Raw genomic sequence first — 14,643 nt, forward strand, 5'->3', positions numbered from 1 at the left:
TAAATTCAGTATCAATTTTAATCTTTTAACTGATTTGACATTCTTTAAGCAGAAATAAAATTTAAAAAGGGAAGAAAATATATCTTAAAATATTTTTTAAAAAAACTTCGAACAATTCAGGCATACAAAAACAGCACAAAAAAGAAATTCTGTGGCATACCATTGAGATGACAGTTAATATTTCATCTTATTTGCTTTGACTCCATTATTTTAGTAAACAAAAATGCTATTTTTTTAATAAAGAAAATATTTCAGCACAGTTAAAGCCTCACCCAATGCCCACTTCCTTCCTCTTTTCTCCATTTGCAGAGGTAACTCGGTTCAGAAATTAGTATGTGTCATTCGCACACATGCTTTTGTATTTCTGTGCAAACATACTCCCATGAACCATGGGTTAGTCCCCTGCATTCTCACTCTTGTTACTGTTGAGAAGTCTAGTTGCATTTCTTGGTTAAAAAAAACAAAAACAAAAAAACCCTCTCCTCTCTCTGGTTATTTTTAAGATTTTCTCTTTGACTTTGGTGTTCTACAGTTTCACAACAATGTAACCAGGTAGTTAAGAAAAAAACATATGAGGCTTGAGACTTATTGTGATTTCCCAGTTTCCTCAGGGAAAATGGTAATTAAGAACTACGTCACCATATTGTTACAGGGTTAAATTGTATCTATAACCATATATACTTATGGAGAAAGCCACAGAGATGTCTCTATATGCCTATATAGATATGAATGTGTATCTATAAGTATATAGTTTGACACACACACATATATATGTGTGTGTGTGTATATATATAATGTATCAGTCCACAATCAACAAACTTGGGATATGTAAGACATATCACATTTTCTCCGAACCAGCCTTTCACTTCAAGCTCCCTATCACTGCAGGCAAGAGGATACTTGACTTTAATCTTTTTGATATATCCCCCTGCTCCCCAGGATATGCTACAGAATGACCAGTGTCAAGCTGTCTGCTGAGTAACCCAGGAGAGGCCTTTCATCCTGGGAGCCTATCCCCTGGTTCTAAGGCTTGCTGTTGCTTCTATGGGAGATCGAATCCAGGGGAACGTCTCTGGCCGTCCACAAACCCGAGTGCCCAGATGTGCTGCATCAGTTTTTCCTTGAAGATGTTGCCGTCTCCCTGTGGCACCGCTGTGAAACTGTAGCAGGTTCTCCCCCTCTGGGGACCCAGGGTTCTCATTTTCTAGAATGGAGGAAATCCCTCTCTCTTTAAATCCCAGCTAAGGCATTGGTCAAAGCCAGAGAATCTTTGTTTCCTTTTTCTAAAAGTCCTATAAATTCCCCTAAGGATTTTGGTCTTGAAAGCCTCAAAGCCAGGGAGAATTAGTTAGCTTTGCTTTCTTCCTGCCACATTGATCCCCGGAGGCTACCAGCTGGCTGAAGGGAGCAGTGTGAGGGAAGAGAAACTCCTAAAATGCTGCCCTGGCCACGAGGGGGCGTGCCATGTGGAAGGGGTCAGTAGGTGCTAGGCCCATTTTCCTGGGAACGGTGCCACTGTCACCAGGACATACTGGTGTCGCTCAAGCCTCTGGGAGTCTTTATGTGGGTAAAGGGGGAATGAGCAAAATATTATGGTGAAGCAACAGAATTGGAAGATTTCTGGGAGAAGGAATAATAACAGGAAGCAGAAATGCTGTAAAGAGCAAAATATGCTTCTGCCACAAATTTGGGGGAAGAGAGAAAAGAGCACAACACTTGAAGGTCAGAGAATCAAAGGAACACAGCAGAAACAGGCCTTAGAGATGAGCTGGTCAAACCCCTCGCCCCATTTTATACACAGTGAAACCGAGAGGCCAGAGTCGAAATCACCTGCCCGAAGCCAAAAGTGAAGGTCAGTTGCAGGATTTCTAACTCCACTCAGCGGCTTTCTACTGTGACTACATGTGACTCAAGCCACTGGCCAGTTTTCTACTGGAGCAGGCGCCATGGACACAGCCATGGACCCATCTCTGGAAAAACGGCATAGAAAACAAATGTGTTCCCAGAGACGACCAGCCAAAGGTTACGGCCTGACGTGCAGGCCTGAGGTCTGGTCTGGGAGGACCTGCTTAGAAACGTCCAAGGAAAATAAAGCAGCCGCCACCTCCTACCTGCGGCGGCTCTCACACGTTACGGAGAGCTGAAGCGTCCCTCTTCTGCTGGGCTTTGGAAAATGGTGTGCAAATGGCTATTTGGCAAACTGATGAAGCAGTAGCAATCCAGATGGTGTCAGAAACAAAACGTACGATCCCTGTGTAAAGTTCCAGAAACACTTTATTTAAAAATGGAGTTGTAAATGCATAACAAAATAACATAAGTAATAAATGTAACAAAAATAAATAAGGGGAATGATTATTCATAAAAAATAAAAACAACACAGTAAAAGGCCAAATGTTGATATTTAAACAAAACTGTGTAAACACTGAATAATGTAAGGAGACAGATGCCGATCTTTTCCTAAACGGCTCCTTGCCTTCTACTTCCACGTGGATATAATCGGTACCCAAACGTCCATCAAAGAGGGAACATTGGTGATTACGCTGCTTGACCTTTTCTTTAAATGGACTGACCCTGTGTTCATGTTCCATTCATTCCTTCAAAGCATTTGTATCTTTCCAATCATGTTCTTTAAAACCGTTTTTTCAGTCTTCCTTTATTAGAACGGGGAATTTAGCTTCACTAGAATAGTTCATTTACCCTTTTAAAAAAAAATTTAAAGAAAAATATGAGATCTATTACACAGCAGACCTTTTTGTCACATCTCTACCAAAAAAAATGTATTTTTTTTTTTCATCTTTATTAACTGGTCCAGGATTTGCACAATCCTGTAAAGTTCTGAATGTACACAGTTCGTTTCTTAAAACAAATGTAGCACAGGATTACTGCTGAAATATTAAAGACCATTTCATAAATTTGCAAACGTTGCAGTTTTAACCTTTATAGACTGGTGGGGTCAAGGGGGAACTCTAAGTCTACTAATAATCTTTAACTGAATTAGAGTCACCCAAATTATAGTGTTCCGGAAACACAAAGATTAACTTTCTTTTTAAACTTATCCAGACGTGACCTTACTGGAAAGGGAAAGAAAGAAGCGTATAGAAGATATTTTTCACAGGCTTCCTGTTTAGCACAGGCCCAAAGCCTTTGTCGTTGTCGCCTTGCAGGGTCCTCAGAAGTGAGTAAGACAGACAGAGACAGGATTTACTATCGGGTCCTACAGGGAAACACACAGAAGCAATTCACTGCTTGGGAGTGAAACTATCAACTAATCTTATGACTACTGGTTCTCCAAGTCTCCCAATGAAGAAAATTTTAACTTCATGATCATTTCCAGGGGATTCTTTGTTCCAACTGTCACATATAAACTTGGTAACACAGGACCAATATACATGTTCGTAGTTTGAAAACTATACTCCACCTAAACTATCCGTCTAGTTTAAACTTTCTAATTATCGTTTGCCCTAAAATGAGAGACAAAATCTTACTTCCATAAAAAAGGAAAAAAGAAAAAAGAAAGAAAATTGAAAAAAGTGCCAAATTCATCTTTTTGAAAGTGGAGTAAAATGCTGTGGGGTTAAAACAAATACAGTATCATCAGTCTCCTATGTACAAAAAAGGTGGTTAGTCCGTACTGACATGTAGGTATGTCCACCGACCACTCCCAGCAAATCTTAGTGCAAACATAATAGTTCATCTCCATAAACCCCAAGACAATTTCCGTAGCAACAAAGTTATAGAAATCACATACAGGTTGGAAAATTTTAGAACGTGACAATGGGTTTTGAAAGGCCAGTTGGACTGTGGAGGGTTAGATGCCACTGTATCCAACGGCAATGGGCACTAATATAAACCCTATTGTTAAGAAGCAAAGGTGAGTGTTTAACAAATCTGTACAGATGAAGAAAAAGTCCATTTTGGGGAGCAGCGTGGCACGGGAGACATGGGGGTCAGAGAGGCTGAGTTTAGTTTGCTTGTAGGTCACAGCACAGCTTAAAAACAAAACCAAAAACGAAGACAAAGATCTATGGGGGGGAAGATGCAATTATATAATTCAGTTTGAAGATCCTCAAACCATGGAAGGTGCAAATCGCCACGAAGTGCTTTTTCCTACACGTGCACCGAGCGGTCCCCTAGGTGGTTTGGGTGGGCGGATGCGAGACCGCATTAGAGGGGAAAATAAATAAGTAAAATGAAAAAGCCAGAGAGAACCAGATTGTACTTGACCAAGCTGTCTTGTTTTGCGCGGACATGGCGCTGCTCGCAGGCCTCGGGTCACTGGGGCAGGGCCAGCTCCTCCTCGCCGTCGGGGTTGAACCTGTTGAAGTGGATGCTGAAGTCGGCCTCTGAGTCCGCGCTCTCCAGTTCGCCCGGGCCCGGCGCCGAGGTGGGGTGCGGGGGCCTGGCGTCTGCTGGACAGACGGACGGCGCCGGACCCGGGCTCCCGTGGTTGTTCACCGGGCTGGGCTTCTGTCTGGGCGGTGAGGGCAGCAGGGCGCTGGGGAACCCCATGTTGTTCAGAGCCTCCAAAGTCCCATCCGGGTCAATCATAGAGTTGATCACTGCAGGGAAAACAGAGAGAAGGAAAATGACAACTGTGGATGTGAACGCTGCCTACGGCTTTGGGCAATGTTTTGACCACCGATGCTTTTATCTGATGCTTAATTTTGGCTATTCCTTTTTATACTGTTTTGAAAACCCCACTTTCCATCACCCTGGGGCTGATCTATAGACCATGCTTTCTCACGGGCATTTCAGAGCCTGTTGGAAGGCCGGGGTTTGGAGATGCAGAATTCAGAAAAGATCTTTTTAAACTTTGCTTTCACTATTTTAAGAGGATAAATGAAAATATTGGTTATAGTTTTAATAAACACTCCTAGCTGTATTCATCACTCACATCACTGGGGATCAGTTGCTACTGGTGGGGGTGAGAGTAACCTGAAGGTTGGGGAAACTAAAATGCACGAGCCCATCCTTGAATGTTCCCACAGGATGTTGTCACTCACGCTGGTGAGAAGGCCAGGACATCAGCCGTGTGCAAGTGTGTACGTGCCACTAAGCCAGAAGGACCCCCATGTAGCCTAGACACTAACAGCCCATGACAGCCCCAGCAGGCCACACAGCCCCTTCTATCTCCGTGGTAGGGCCAACTAAAACCAGTTTTCAATCCGAAAGATCTTCGAGTGGACAAGGAAAACTCTTAGGCAGTGATTCTCAACTTGGCATTGGGTAGAGCGGGGAGTTGGGAGGAAGCACTATAGGCTTGAGAATCCCTTACGAGGTCCTTTTAAAAGTATACCCCGTTCTACCAGCTAACAGTCATGTGAGCAAGTGCCTTTCACTCACGGGGGTATACCCGAACCCTGAAGTGTGTTGAGGCTGAATAAAGATTGAGAATCACTTATGTAGGGCTCACATATTAGGCCTCTGATAGTTCAAGCAATAAAAACTGAGTTCAATGGGCCTTGGTACCACTGGGACTTCTGGGTGAAGGCAACACAGGCCTCAATGCATGACTAAGGTCTGACACACAACGATGCACTGTCTCTGCCAAAGTTCAGGAGGCAAACAGCCTCTCTTCTCTCCCTCTTCTGGGCCCGACGGCCAACATGATGCATTCACTGCTTGTTCATCCAAATAATTACCATTGGTGTTAGAAGGCTAATCCATTTGGGTGATACCACAAATACGGTTTAAGAATTGTCAGACCAAATAAACGATGCTGTCACTAAGTATTTTCAGTTGCAAACATGTATTTTAATATTATTTTATTTATTTTTCACATATTTATATATAATAGGTAATACATATAATATTGTAAATTAATTTATAACATCTAGCAATATGCCCAAGATTTAACTTTATTGTCTTTTAAACTGTTTATACTGAGCTTTAAACTTCCTTTTTAGAAGTAATTTGGATATGCACAACTCTATATTTTTATTCACGTCATTACATTTAATCAAATAATGTTCGAATAATAAGACTGCTCTAAGAAATACCACTTAGCATGCACTGTCCCAAATTGTTAGTTCTTTCTACTGAATTCAGTAGTAAATTCACCTTGTAGCTGTTTTTCAACTCTCTTCAGCTCCTGTAAGATGGACGAAATCTCCTGTAGGGAAAGCAATGACAAAAATCACCTTCCCTCACGGAAAACATTTTCATTTGATAGGCGATGACTCTCAGGCTCATCTTACCTGGAATGCTTAACACCATCTACATGGCACTACATTTGTAGCAACAAGACACAAAATAATTAGGCCAGCCAGCAAACACGATTCAAATTTTAAAATCTTTAAATTAATTTTAAAATAAAATCACTTTTTTTCAATCAGATGACAGGAGATGAGAAGCTCAAAGTTAAGATTTTGAAAAACTGATTCTGATCAACCTTGGAACAACCTTGTAGAAGTGCCCAAGGATGGGATTTTCTTTGGAAGAACACGTAAGCTTCCAACCTCAGTTTCAGGATGACTCCCTGATCAATAAAAATCTACACAAGTTCTTGAGGAGGAAACAAGCAACTTATTAAGCAAATGGAAACGACTCATGTCAACTTGTTTTCCAAATTATAATGCATAATTATTACAAGAACAGGAATGCATAACAGTAAGAAACATACCCTTTGCAACTTTGAAGCAATCAATATTTTAAACTCCCGTGAGAGTCGATTTAAGGCACAAAGTTTCTAAAACATGTGCATTTGTATCTCCCTTTAAAAATATGTATCACCCAACAGCTCCAAAAGAAGCGTATCATGCCCTTAAAATAAAATGCTGCTATTAAAATGTTTTACAGCTAAGAAACGCTACGTACCATGCTTGAGGTTTTCACAATGGGGACTTCACTTTCAGCTCTCAACTTGTTTTCTATTTCATCCCAATTCCGATCTTTATCTTTAAACAATATTCTATCAATCAAACAACAGAAGTGTTTTAATTTTCATATTTAGGAACCTATCGTATTTTTAACTATAATACAAACACAGTATATATTTTCAAAGCTACACAAGGGTAAAGAAACCATTAAACGTTACATAACTGCAAGTTAAATAGAGCCAATATTACCAATGAACTCATTTATGTGAGAGATCTGTATTAACAAAGTAGCTGAGTAGTTATAACTATACACATAAATTTTTGTATTTATCTCAGTGTTTTTTAAAAAAAACATGTTTTTACTGATTTCAGAGAGGGAAAAGGAGAGGGAGAGATAGAAACATCAACGATGAGAGAGTCATTGATCGGTTGCCTCCTGCACGCCCCCTACTGGGGATCGAGCCCGAAACCCGGGCATGTGCCCTGACTGGGAATCGAACCGTGGCCTCTTGGTTCAGGGGTCGACACTCAACCACTGAGCCACACCAGCCAGACCTTACCTCATTTTTATTGAAAACCAAATATAAAACAAATGTAGATGGTATAACCCCCAAAATTTTATCTGATATTTGTAATTAATCATCAGTTACAATGAAAACACAGCTTTGTTCAGAGAGAACATATGCAGTATAAGCATGAGATGAAATGAGAATACATATAGGCTGAATTAGGTATGAATAACTGAGTCTCTTCAGACCTCTTTATATAGGAAAAGGAATCTTATTGAGCAACGTGTGAACATTATTTTAAAGGTTAAAAATCGGAGTGCTTACTGTGTTTTTCTTTCAAAATCTTCCTTTTGATAAAAACAATCACCAATAAAGATAATTATTCTTATGTTAGAAACTAAACTCAAATATGTTAACTTATAAAGTACCACAAAATTCTGATTTGTCATTCAAGTGTATCCCTCTCTCCAGAATGCTCTGGAACCTGGGACATGACTCAGCAGCTTTAGGGAGATGTAAATTCTAGGCGTATTTTGGTTTCTTTGTAAATTTCTTCCTTGAGCCTAGAAATCTAGTTTAACGGCCTTATGTAAACATCAACACTATACACATAAGTAAATCACTTATTTTTATTTCTTCAAAAATCAATAGGCCAGGTTCAACTTGTTTAAAAACAAGAAATTCACCAATATCAAATTAAGTCTAGAACATCTATGGTTACACATAACCATGCTTCAAAAGGCAATAATGGTTCTAGAATCTCATATAAGAACATTCTGATCCACTGCTGAATTTTCTAAACCCCCCAAATAAACATCCTTGCCAGCCACCTAAGAGCTGTTATCCTAATGACTGATATTACGGCTTAAGCACATAATTCTGTGCATTGTAAGAGTCCGAACAGCATTACAATTGGTGGGAAGTAAGGAAACACTGACTATTTCATGAACCAGCTTAGAACTACAATGGACTCATACTATATAGGAAGTCCACGCTTAACCACACAATGCTGAAAATTTAGTGAATTTTGCCAGAAAATGGTCACTGGGTATAATGCTTGTGATTCAAATTGTTAAACCACACATATTTCACCTAAAGCCTTTTTACAGAAATTTTGAGTCTTAAAAGAGAAAATTGTTTCTGGTCACTAATAAAATGAACCTGAGTGAATACAGCTGTTCACTTCCAACGACAAGGGTCGCTATCCGGGACATCCACGTCTCTTGCTGGCCCCTCCTTGCTGCCGATCTCGCTACGGCTAGACTGCTATCTAGAAAGGAAGGGCTGGTGGGGCAGCGGGAAGATTCAGTGCCACTGACCCCCCTAGTTCCTAGGAGCTGGGTGGCAGCTGGAGAAATGTGGAACAGGCGACTGTAAGCCGGGAGGTCTGAGCGACAACACGGTACCTGATCTTCCCAGCTGTCTTATCTATGGACTGTCGTATCTTCCTAGAGAACTGGAAGACGGACGACAGCAGCAGGTTATCTCCCATGACCTGAAACAGGCAGAGAGAAGCAGGCGTTAAAAATATCACCGCTGTGCCGCATCACCACCAAGAACGCTGGGCGAGCTCACTGCATCGAGGGGCCTTTAGCACTTATGCCAATTTTAATAAAAGACCAATGGAGAACAGAATCGGAATCATGTATAATGACGTTGAGAAAGAAATAAATATTACCAAAGGAGCTCCTTTGATTAAATAACTTGTGAAGTTCCCATGTTGTCACTTCCAAACATCAATCCATATTATCCTAAAATCAATGACTATCATTTTTTTTGTACATGGGGCGATGTCAAGATGCAATTTCATTCTACGTGTAAAGATAAGCACCTCTCTCCCCAGTGCCGTTTACAGCACAGTCCCCCCTTTCCCACAGTGGGGCGCCCTGCTCTGCCACCTGCTAACTCACCTCATCTCTGCTCCAGGTTCTCCGCCTCGTGATTGTTAAGTGATCGGGAGGCTCGGGTGGTTGAGGTCTCGAGTCACTAGGCCGGCAGTTGTTTCCTTCTGGTGTTTTGGAATTAATTAACGGAGGGATCTTTCGGAAGTTGAGGCTTTCATCAAAAACACGATCAACCAACTATTAGGACAAGAGCAAACCCTGATGTGAATAATTTGGAAAAGCACCGATATTGGCATTATAATTTTTTATGATCAGACAGAAGTTATTTCATTCTCAGGTAGTAACAGAAGCATGGTATCGTCAATAAACCAATTAATCTTTCTTTTCATAAGCACCTCAAAGGTGTCCGCTTCGTAACATATATGTTCATCTACATAGATTTTATTTCCAAAACCCAAAGCATATGGCTATTATAAATTTGATTCTTTCATGGACAAGATTTCCCCCAAATGGAAACAGATGGTGAACTGAAAAGCTGAGCCACGTAGATGGACAAGTTCACTTGGCTCACGTTGCCTTTCCAGTGTCAAATAATGCTTTTTTCTTTTAGTTTCCCATCTTGTTTTTTCTTTTTTTCCAGGCGTTAAATTTCGTCGCAGATATATAAATTGCAAATTCCAATTAGTTTACAAAAGGAAAAAAATTTTAAATCCACGAAAGAAGTGTTTTGGTCTTAACCAGATATAATTTTAACAATGCTACAGACATGACATATTCCAACAGAGAGGACGCACTGCCACCTACAGTGCAAATATACCCGTACAATAAAAGCAACTCGGTTTACTGAAGAAGGAATAAACTCTAGCACGACATTTAGAAAAGAAAAAAGAAAAATGAAAGCCTATTCAATGAAATGTCTGAGTAGTTTTACTGGGTCTGCGTGAATGTATAATCATGTTAGAGGAAATTTAGTTAGACAGCTAAGAAAATATTATCTTTATCCTTTTAAATGTACCAAAAGAACTGTGTATGTCTTGCCACCAAGACGATCCTTTTGTTTGTCACCAATAAGGATGAGTTTACATACGTTTACAGCTGATCAACATGGTAACAAAACTACACAGGTTGATGAAACATCATTTACCAAATTAGACAACACACACAGAGAAAATAAAACAATTCAAAAATGACCATAAAGAAGGAGATTATAGATGGAATGTGACAGGAAGCAACTGAAGACAGTATTATTAGCATGGTTTACCAGAATTAAATTTGTCACAAAGGCTAGCCATTTCGGGTTACTATTGAGAACATTATTGTATAAATTAAGGCATTGGAATCATCAATATCAGAGGCTGGCACATTTTTTCCTGTAAAGGGCCAGAGAATAAATATTTTAGGCTTTGCGGCCATCCAGTCTTTGTCCAACTACTCTCGATTCTGAAATCGTAGCACAGAACAGCCAGAAGATAATTAATTAAACAATGAGTGTGGCTTTGTCCTAATAAAACTTTCATCCATTCTTTCAAATGCCCATCTTCTGCTTGCACCTCTGCGCCAAATCAAGAGGGCCAAGTTATGTTAAAGCTGCCTTCTGGAGCAATGCTAGGTAAATGGCGCCCCCTAGAGCTCGAGAGCAGGAGCTCTGGACCTGGAAGGATAATAGTCTATCTGCTAATTTACATTCCAGAGAGTTTACAAGAGCATTTCAAGACTGAATATGTATGTAATATTTGTGTGTGTATGTACATATATTTCAATTTTCAAAGTATCCTTGTGTGTGTATATAGTCATCAACAGAATATTTAAAGTAGTGAAACTAGAATTTTTCTTTTTCTGCTATTAGAGCTATCTCCTAATTAAACAGCTATGAAAATACCTTTGTAATTGATGTATTTTCATAGCTAAACTTTACAGAACTTCATACAACAACATCAAATTCTGGTTTGCTTTTCACATGCCATTTATATTCATACTTGAAGTGAAACTATGCAGCAATAATTAGCAAAGTACTTATTTTTAAAAATACCACAACTTCTTGTTAATAGTAGACCAAATGTTAGCCTCTACCAGCATTGTTACAAAAACGTAAAAGCAATTTGTTAAAGCAAAGATGGAAAATGCAGAGCCTCATGCAAACGGGGAGGGTGGATGTAAGTAAAATAAATGGAGCAAAAAGCTAAAAGCAAAAGAAATAAAGAAAAGAAAGAACCTTATGCATTTCTCCATGAGGATCTCCTACCTCTTCTCTAGTGTCTATGGCAGAGCCAGGGGTGGTAGCAGCAGTGCTTACTGTGGTACTAGGTGCAGTGCCTGAGGACGTCACCGAATCTATCTCTCCTGCTACGTCGTTGATTTCCCGAGCAATGAGAGCAAGATCTTGGCTGATCCTGGGAATAATTTTAGAAGAGAAGTTTAATCCCTTTTAAGGAACAGCTCTAGGAAAAATCATTTATGATAGAACCAGTCACGTGAGTTGTGTATCTACAGGTCTGTACCCCAAACTTCAAATTCTTTGGAAATGTTATGAACTATTTTGATATTTGGAATCTTAAACTTTAACTCAAAAACTGAATAAAATGAAATTCCATATAATCTCAACTTGTTATTTTGAAAAATATACATTAAACACCCTGAAGAAGTGACTTGGAGGAGAAAAGGCATTACAACTCTTATTTTCACTAACCGCACTAAGCTTTGCATTTTTTTTCAGTTATAAATACAAGCAACAAACAAGAGTAGTACCAGCAATACTGGTGATTTTCGACACCAACAGAAATCGCATTATAGTTGCCACAGGTGTCTCAAAATATTCAGTCCTTGCTTCTTCAACATCACTGCAGTCACTCAGCTCACAGCAATAACGTTCACTTGGGTATTTTAACAAAGAACCATGTACTACTACATCACTTCAATGGTATTTTGGTAACTATGCAGTATTTCAATATAATTGCATTTCTTTGTAATTCTAAGTATTTTGTGAGGATTATCCTGAGAAGAGCTCCATAGCTCCCCCAGGGGGCCAACAAGGTCTGTGTACAAGAGGCTGAGAACCAGCAAGCACTTCTAGCTACTATGTCTGTCACGTACAGGACACACCTGTCATTTGAGGGTCACCAAGTTCTGTGAGGTAGGGCTTGTCTGATTATGAATAAGGTCACTTTCTGGGAGAAGCTGAGTGACTTGCTCACGACTACACAACTTAAAGGCAGCTAAGGCAGGACCGGAGCCCAGGTGTAGAGCTCATTTCCACAAAGCCATCTTCTTATGTTAGCAGCCATGTGAAATGATGAGCTAAATAACTGCCATCAGTGATACTCAAAGGAAAAAAAAAAAGATTTTTTTTCCTTTACTGCTGTGTTTTTAAGAGGGAGAAACTTACAAAATCCACCACTGATATTAATGTTTTTCTCAAAAAGATTTAAATTCCATGAATCTTGAAAATTTCCTAAGTTAAGCATCCGTTGCATATGAACTCGACCTTGGCTACTTCCACAGGGAAGGTTTTGGGAAGACAGAACATTCTAAAAGTGCACGTTAAAGCTCCTTGCCACCTTAAAATCAAAGTACAATGTAGCTTTTTTTTTTAACTTATGCAAAATGTGAGTTTGAAAGACTCACAGGGAATGCAGTAATGGCATAAAAAATTTACCTATAAATTTAAAAAGAGAAGCCAAGTTGAGACTTATGGCCCAACAGAAGCAACTGGGGGTCAATTCCTGTTTTATTCACCAGTGTAATATTTACTGATTCCGTATCATGTGCAGGGCACTGTGCTAGGCCCCGAGAGCTACAGTGGCGGAGCAGCAGTTAGGGTCCCTCTAATAAGCTTAGGATGATGTCATGAGCATCATTATAATAAAACCTATTATGTATAATCAAAACCATTCTATTATATTATAATGAGCACCATTAAAAAGCTTTATATTCATCAACTCTAATTCTCACAACCACCTGTAAGAGAATTAATCATCCTGTTTTACAGGCGAGGAAAGCGAGGCTTAGGAGAGGTATGTGACCATTTGTTGATTAAGGTCACAGAGTAAGTGGTCTAACAAGGTCTTTTTATGTCATGCTGTATCTGACATTACCATTCCATACATAATTTTAAAAAACTTGTTCAATGTTGATGTGATTCTTTTGAGAGAGGGTTTAAAGTGTACCCTTAGGTAATATAGTCAATTCTTGCAATTTCCTGAAATAAAAGAACAAGGGAGAGAAACAGCATAACCAGGCTTAATGAGATAAAAAATAATCATCATCAGCTTATACAAAAATCTATTTGTTCTTGCAAGTTTTTTATGCAGACATTTGTACAATGAAATTTCTGACATCTGTAAGCAGCAGCATAAATTAATTAGAAAAAACACACGCCACAGCAATCTCAACATGTTATGCAGTAAAATTGTACTAAAATGAACTGTGTATATACAACATAATATTGTTCGGTCAATAAGCACTAAAAAAGCCTTCTTTTAATTTGCAAGTACGCTCTGTATACGCCAGCTGTTTCTCTGCATGCCAACTCATATCTTAAAGTTGACTTAATAATATAGACCATTAAATTAATTTAAATCTGCACTGCTTAAAAATCTCAACATCTACTAAAGCCAGTATTAGTAAAAGGCAAATTATTTTTAAAAATTATGAGTATCTCCAAGTAGAAATAGCAGAGTTAGGATCCAATATAGGGTATGACTCTATTCATATGGCTGCTAAATATAATCTTACAAATTAATTGCAATGCTTCCAGATTACTAATAGAGTATTTTGTAATAATGCATTTCTTTACATCTCTGAATCTGTGCTTTCTCTAAACTCCAAATTTATAACACCCATTCTTATTCTCAATCTCCCCACCATCAAATCTGGTAGAGGAGGGAATTCTTAAAATGACACATTGTATTTGGAGTTCCGCAATCCAACTGCTTCATCTGCAGTGCCGGTAACTCAAGCCTCCAATGCATCATTTGTAAAACAGGCGGGATAATGTGACGTTTGGGATTTTCTTGCATAAACTATCTCAGTAATATCACTCTTATCTAAATCAATTAAAAGTTATTTTTTCACCAAAGGGTTAAATACAGGGGGGAATGTATTAAAAATGGGCTTTGAGTATACTGGAAGTTTAAAAGAAATACTGAAAATCAGAGTCCTTGTGATACGCAGGCCCTGTAAACATGCAGTGTCTGCTAGTGCTCTAAATGCCATCACGGAAACCAACCATCAGGCTTCATTGATTTAAACTGCCAGCAACAGAACCACTCCTAGGTTTTAAATTAACTATAAAGGATAAAGTCTGCTTTATCTTTTCAATAGCCTAGTTCACAAGTTTTCATGTGTAAGTAGAGTTCCAAAGGATATACGTAGAAACCACGACAATGAGGTTACCTTTGCTATTACTCGAAAAAAGGAACCGAGGAGCAATGAATGAAGTTTACTAGCTTTATATTCCTAATGCTGAAGCTAATG

The 14,643-nt window shown here is 39.1% G+C and overlaps 1 protein-coding gene across 11 annotated transcripts in view; it reads right to left on the bottom strand.

Annotated features, from left to right (window-relative positions):
* Nucleotides 1-2,256: 2,256 nt before the first annotated feature.
* CEP170 (centrosomal protein 170) overlaps nucleotides 2,257-14,643 on the bottom strand; it is an 84,740-nt gene continuing 72,353 nt past the window's right edge. For 7 of the 11 annotated variants that reach the window (XM_087829023.1, XM_087829022.1, XM_087829028.1 and 4 more), the window contains 6 exons: nucleotides 11,384-11,561; nucleotides 9,238-9,408; nucleotides 8,734-8,822; nucleotides 6,817-6,910; nucleotides 6,061-6,112; nucleotides 2,257-4,559 (listed from right to left, as the gene is read on the bottom strand). In XM_087829023.1, coding sequence (XP_087685149.1) covers nucleotides 4,273-4,559; nucleotides 6,061-6,112; nucleotides 6,817-6,910; nucleotides 8,734-8,822; nucleotides 9,238-9,408; nucleotides 11,384-11,561 — 871 coding nt within the window. In that variant the 3' untranslated portion in view covers nucleotides 2,257-4,272. The remainder of the gene's footprint in view (nucleotides 4,560-6,060; nucleotides 6,113-6,816; nucleotides 6,911-8,733; nucleotides 8,823-9,237; nucleotides 9,409-11,383; nucleotides 11,562-14,643) is intronic. The other 4 variants (XM_087829024.1, XM_087829026.1, XM_087829030.1 and 1 more) reach the window with 2 other exon arrangements.

This window comes from Miniopterus natalensis, chromosome 21, assembly GCF_054644295.1.
Source record: "Miniopterus natalensis isolate mMinNat1 chromosome 21, mMinNat1.hap1, whole genome shotgun sequence".
Taxonomy (NCBI): domain Eukaryota; kingdom Metazoa; phylum Chordata; class Mammalia; order Chiroptera; family Miniopteridae; genus Miniopterus; species Miniopterus natalensis.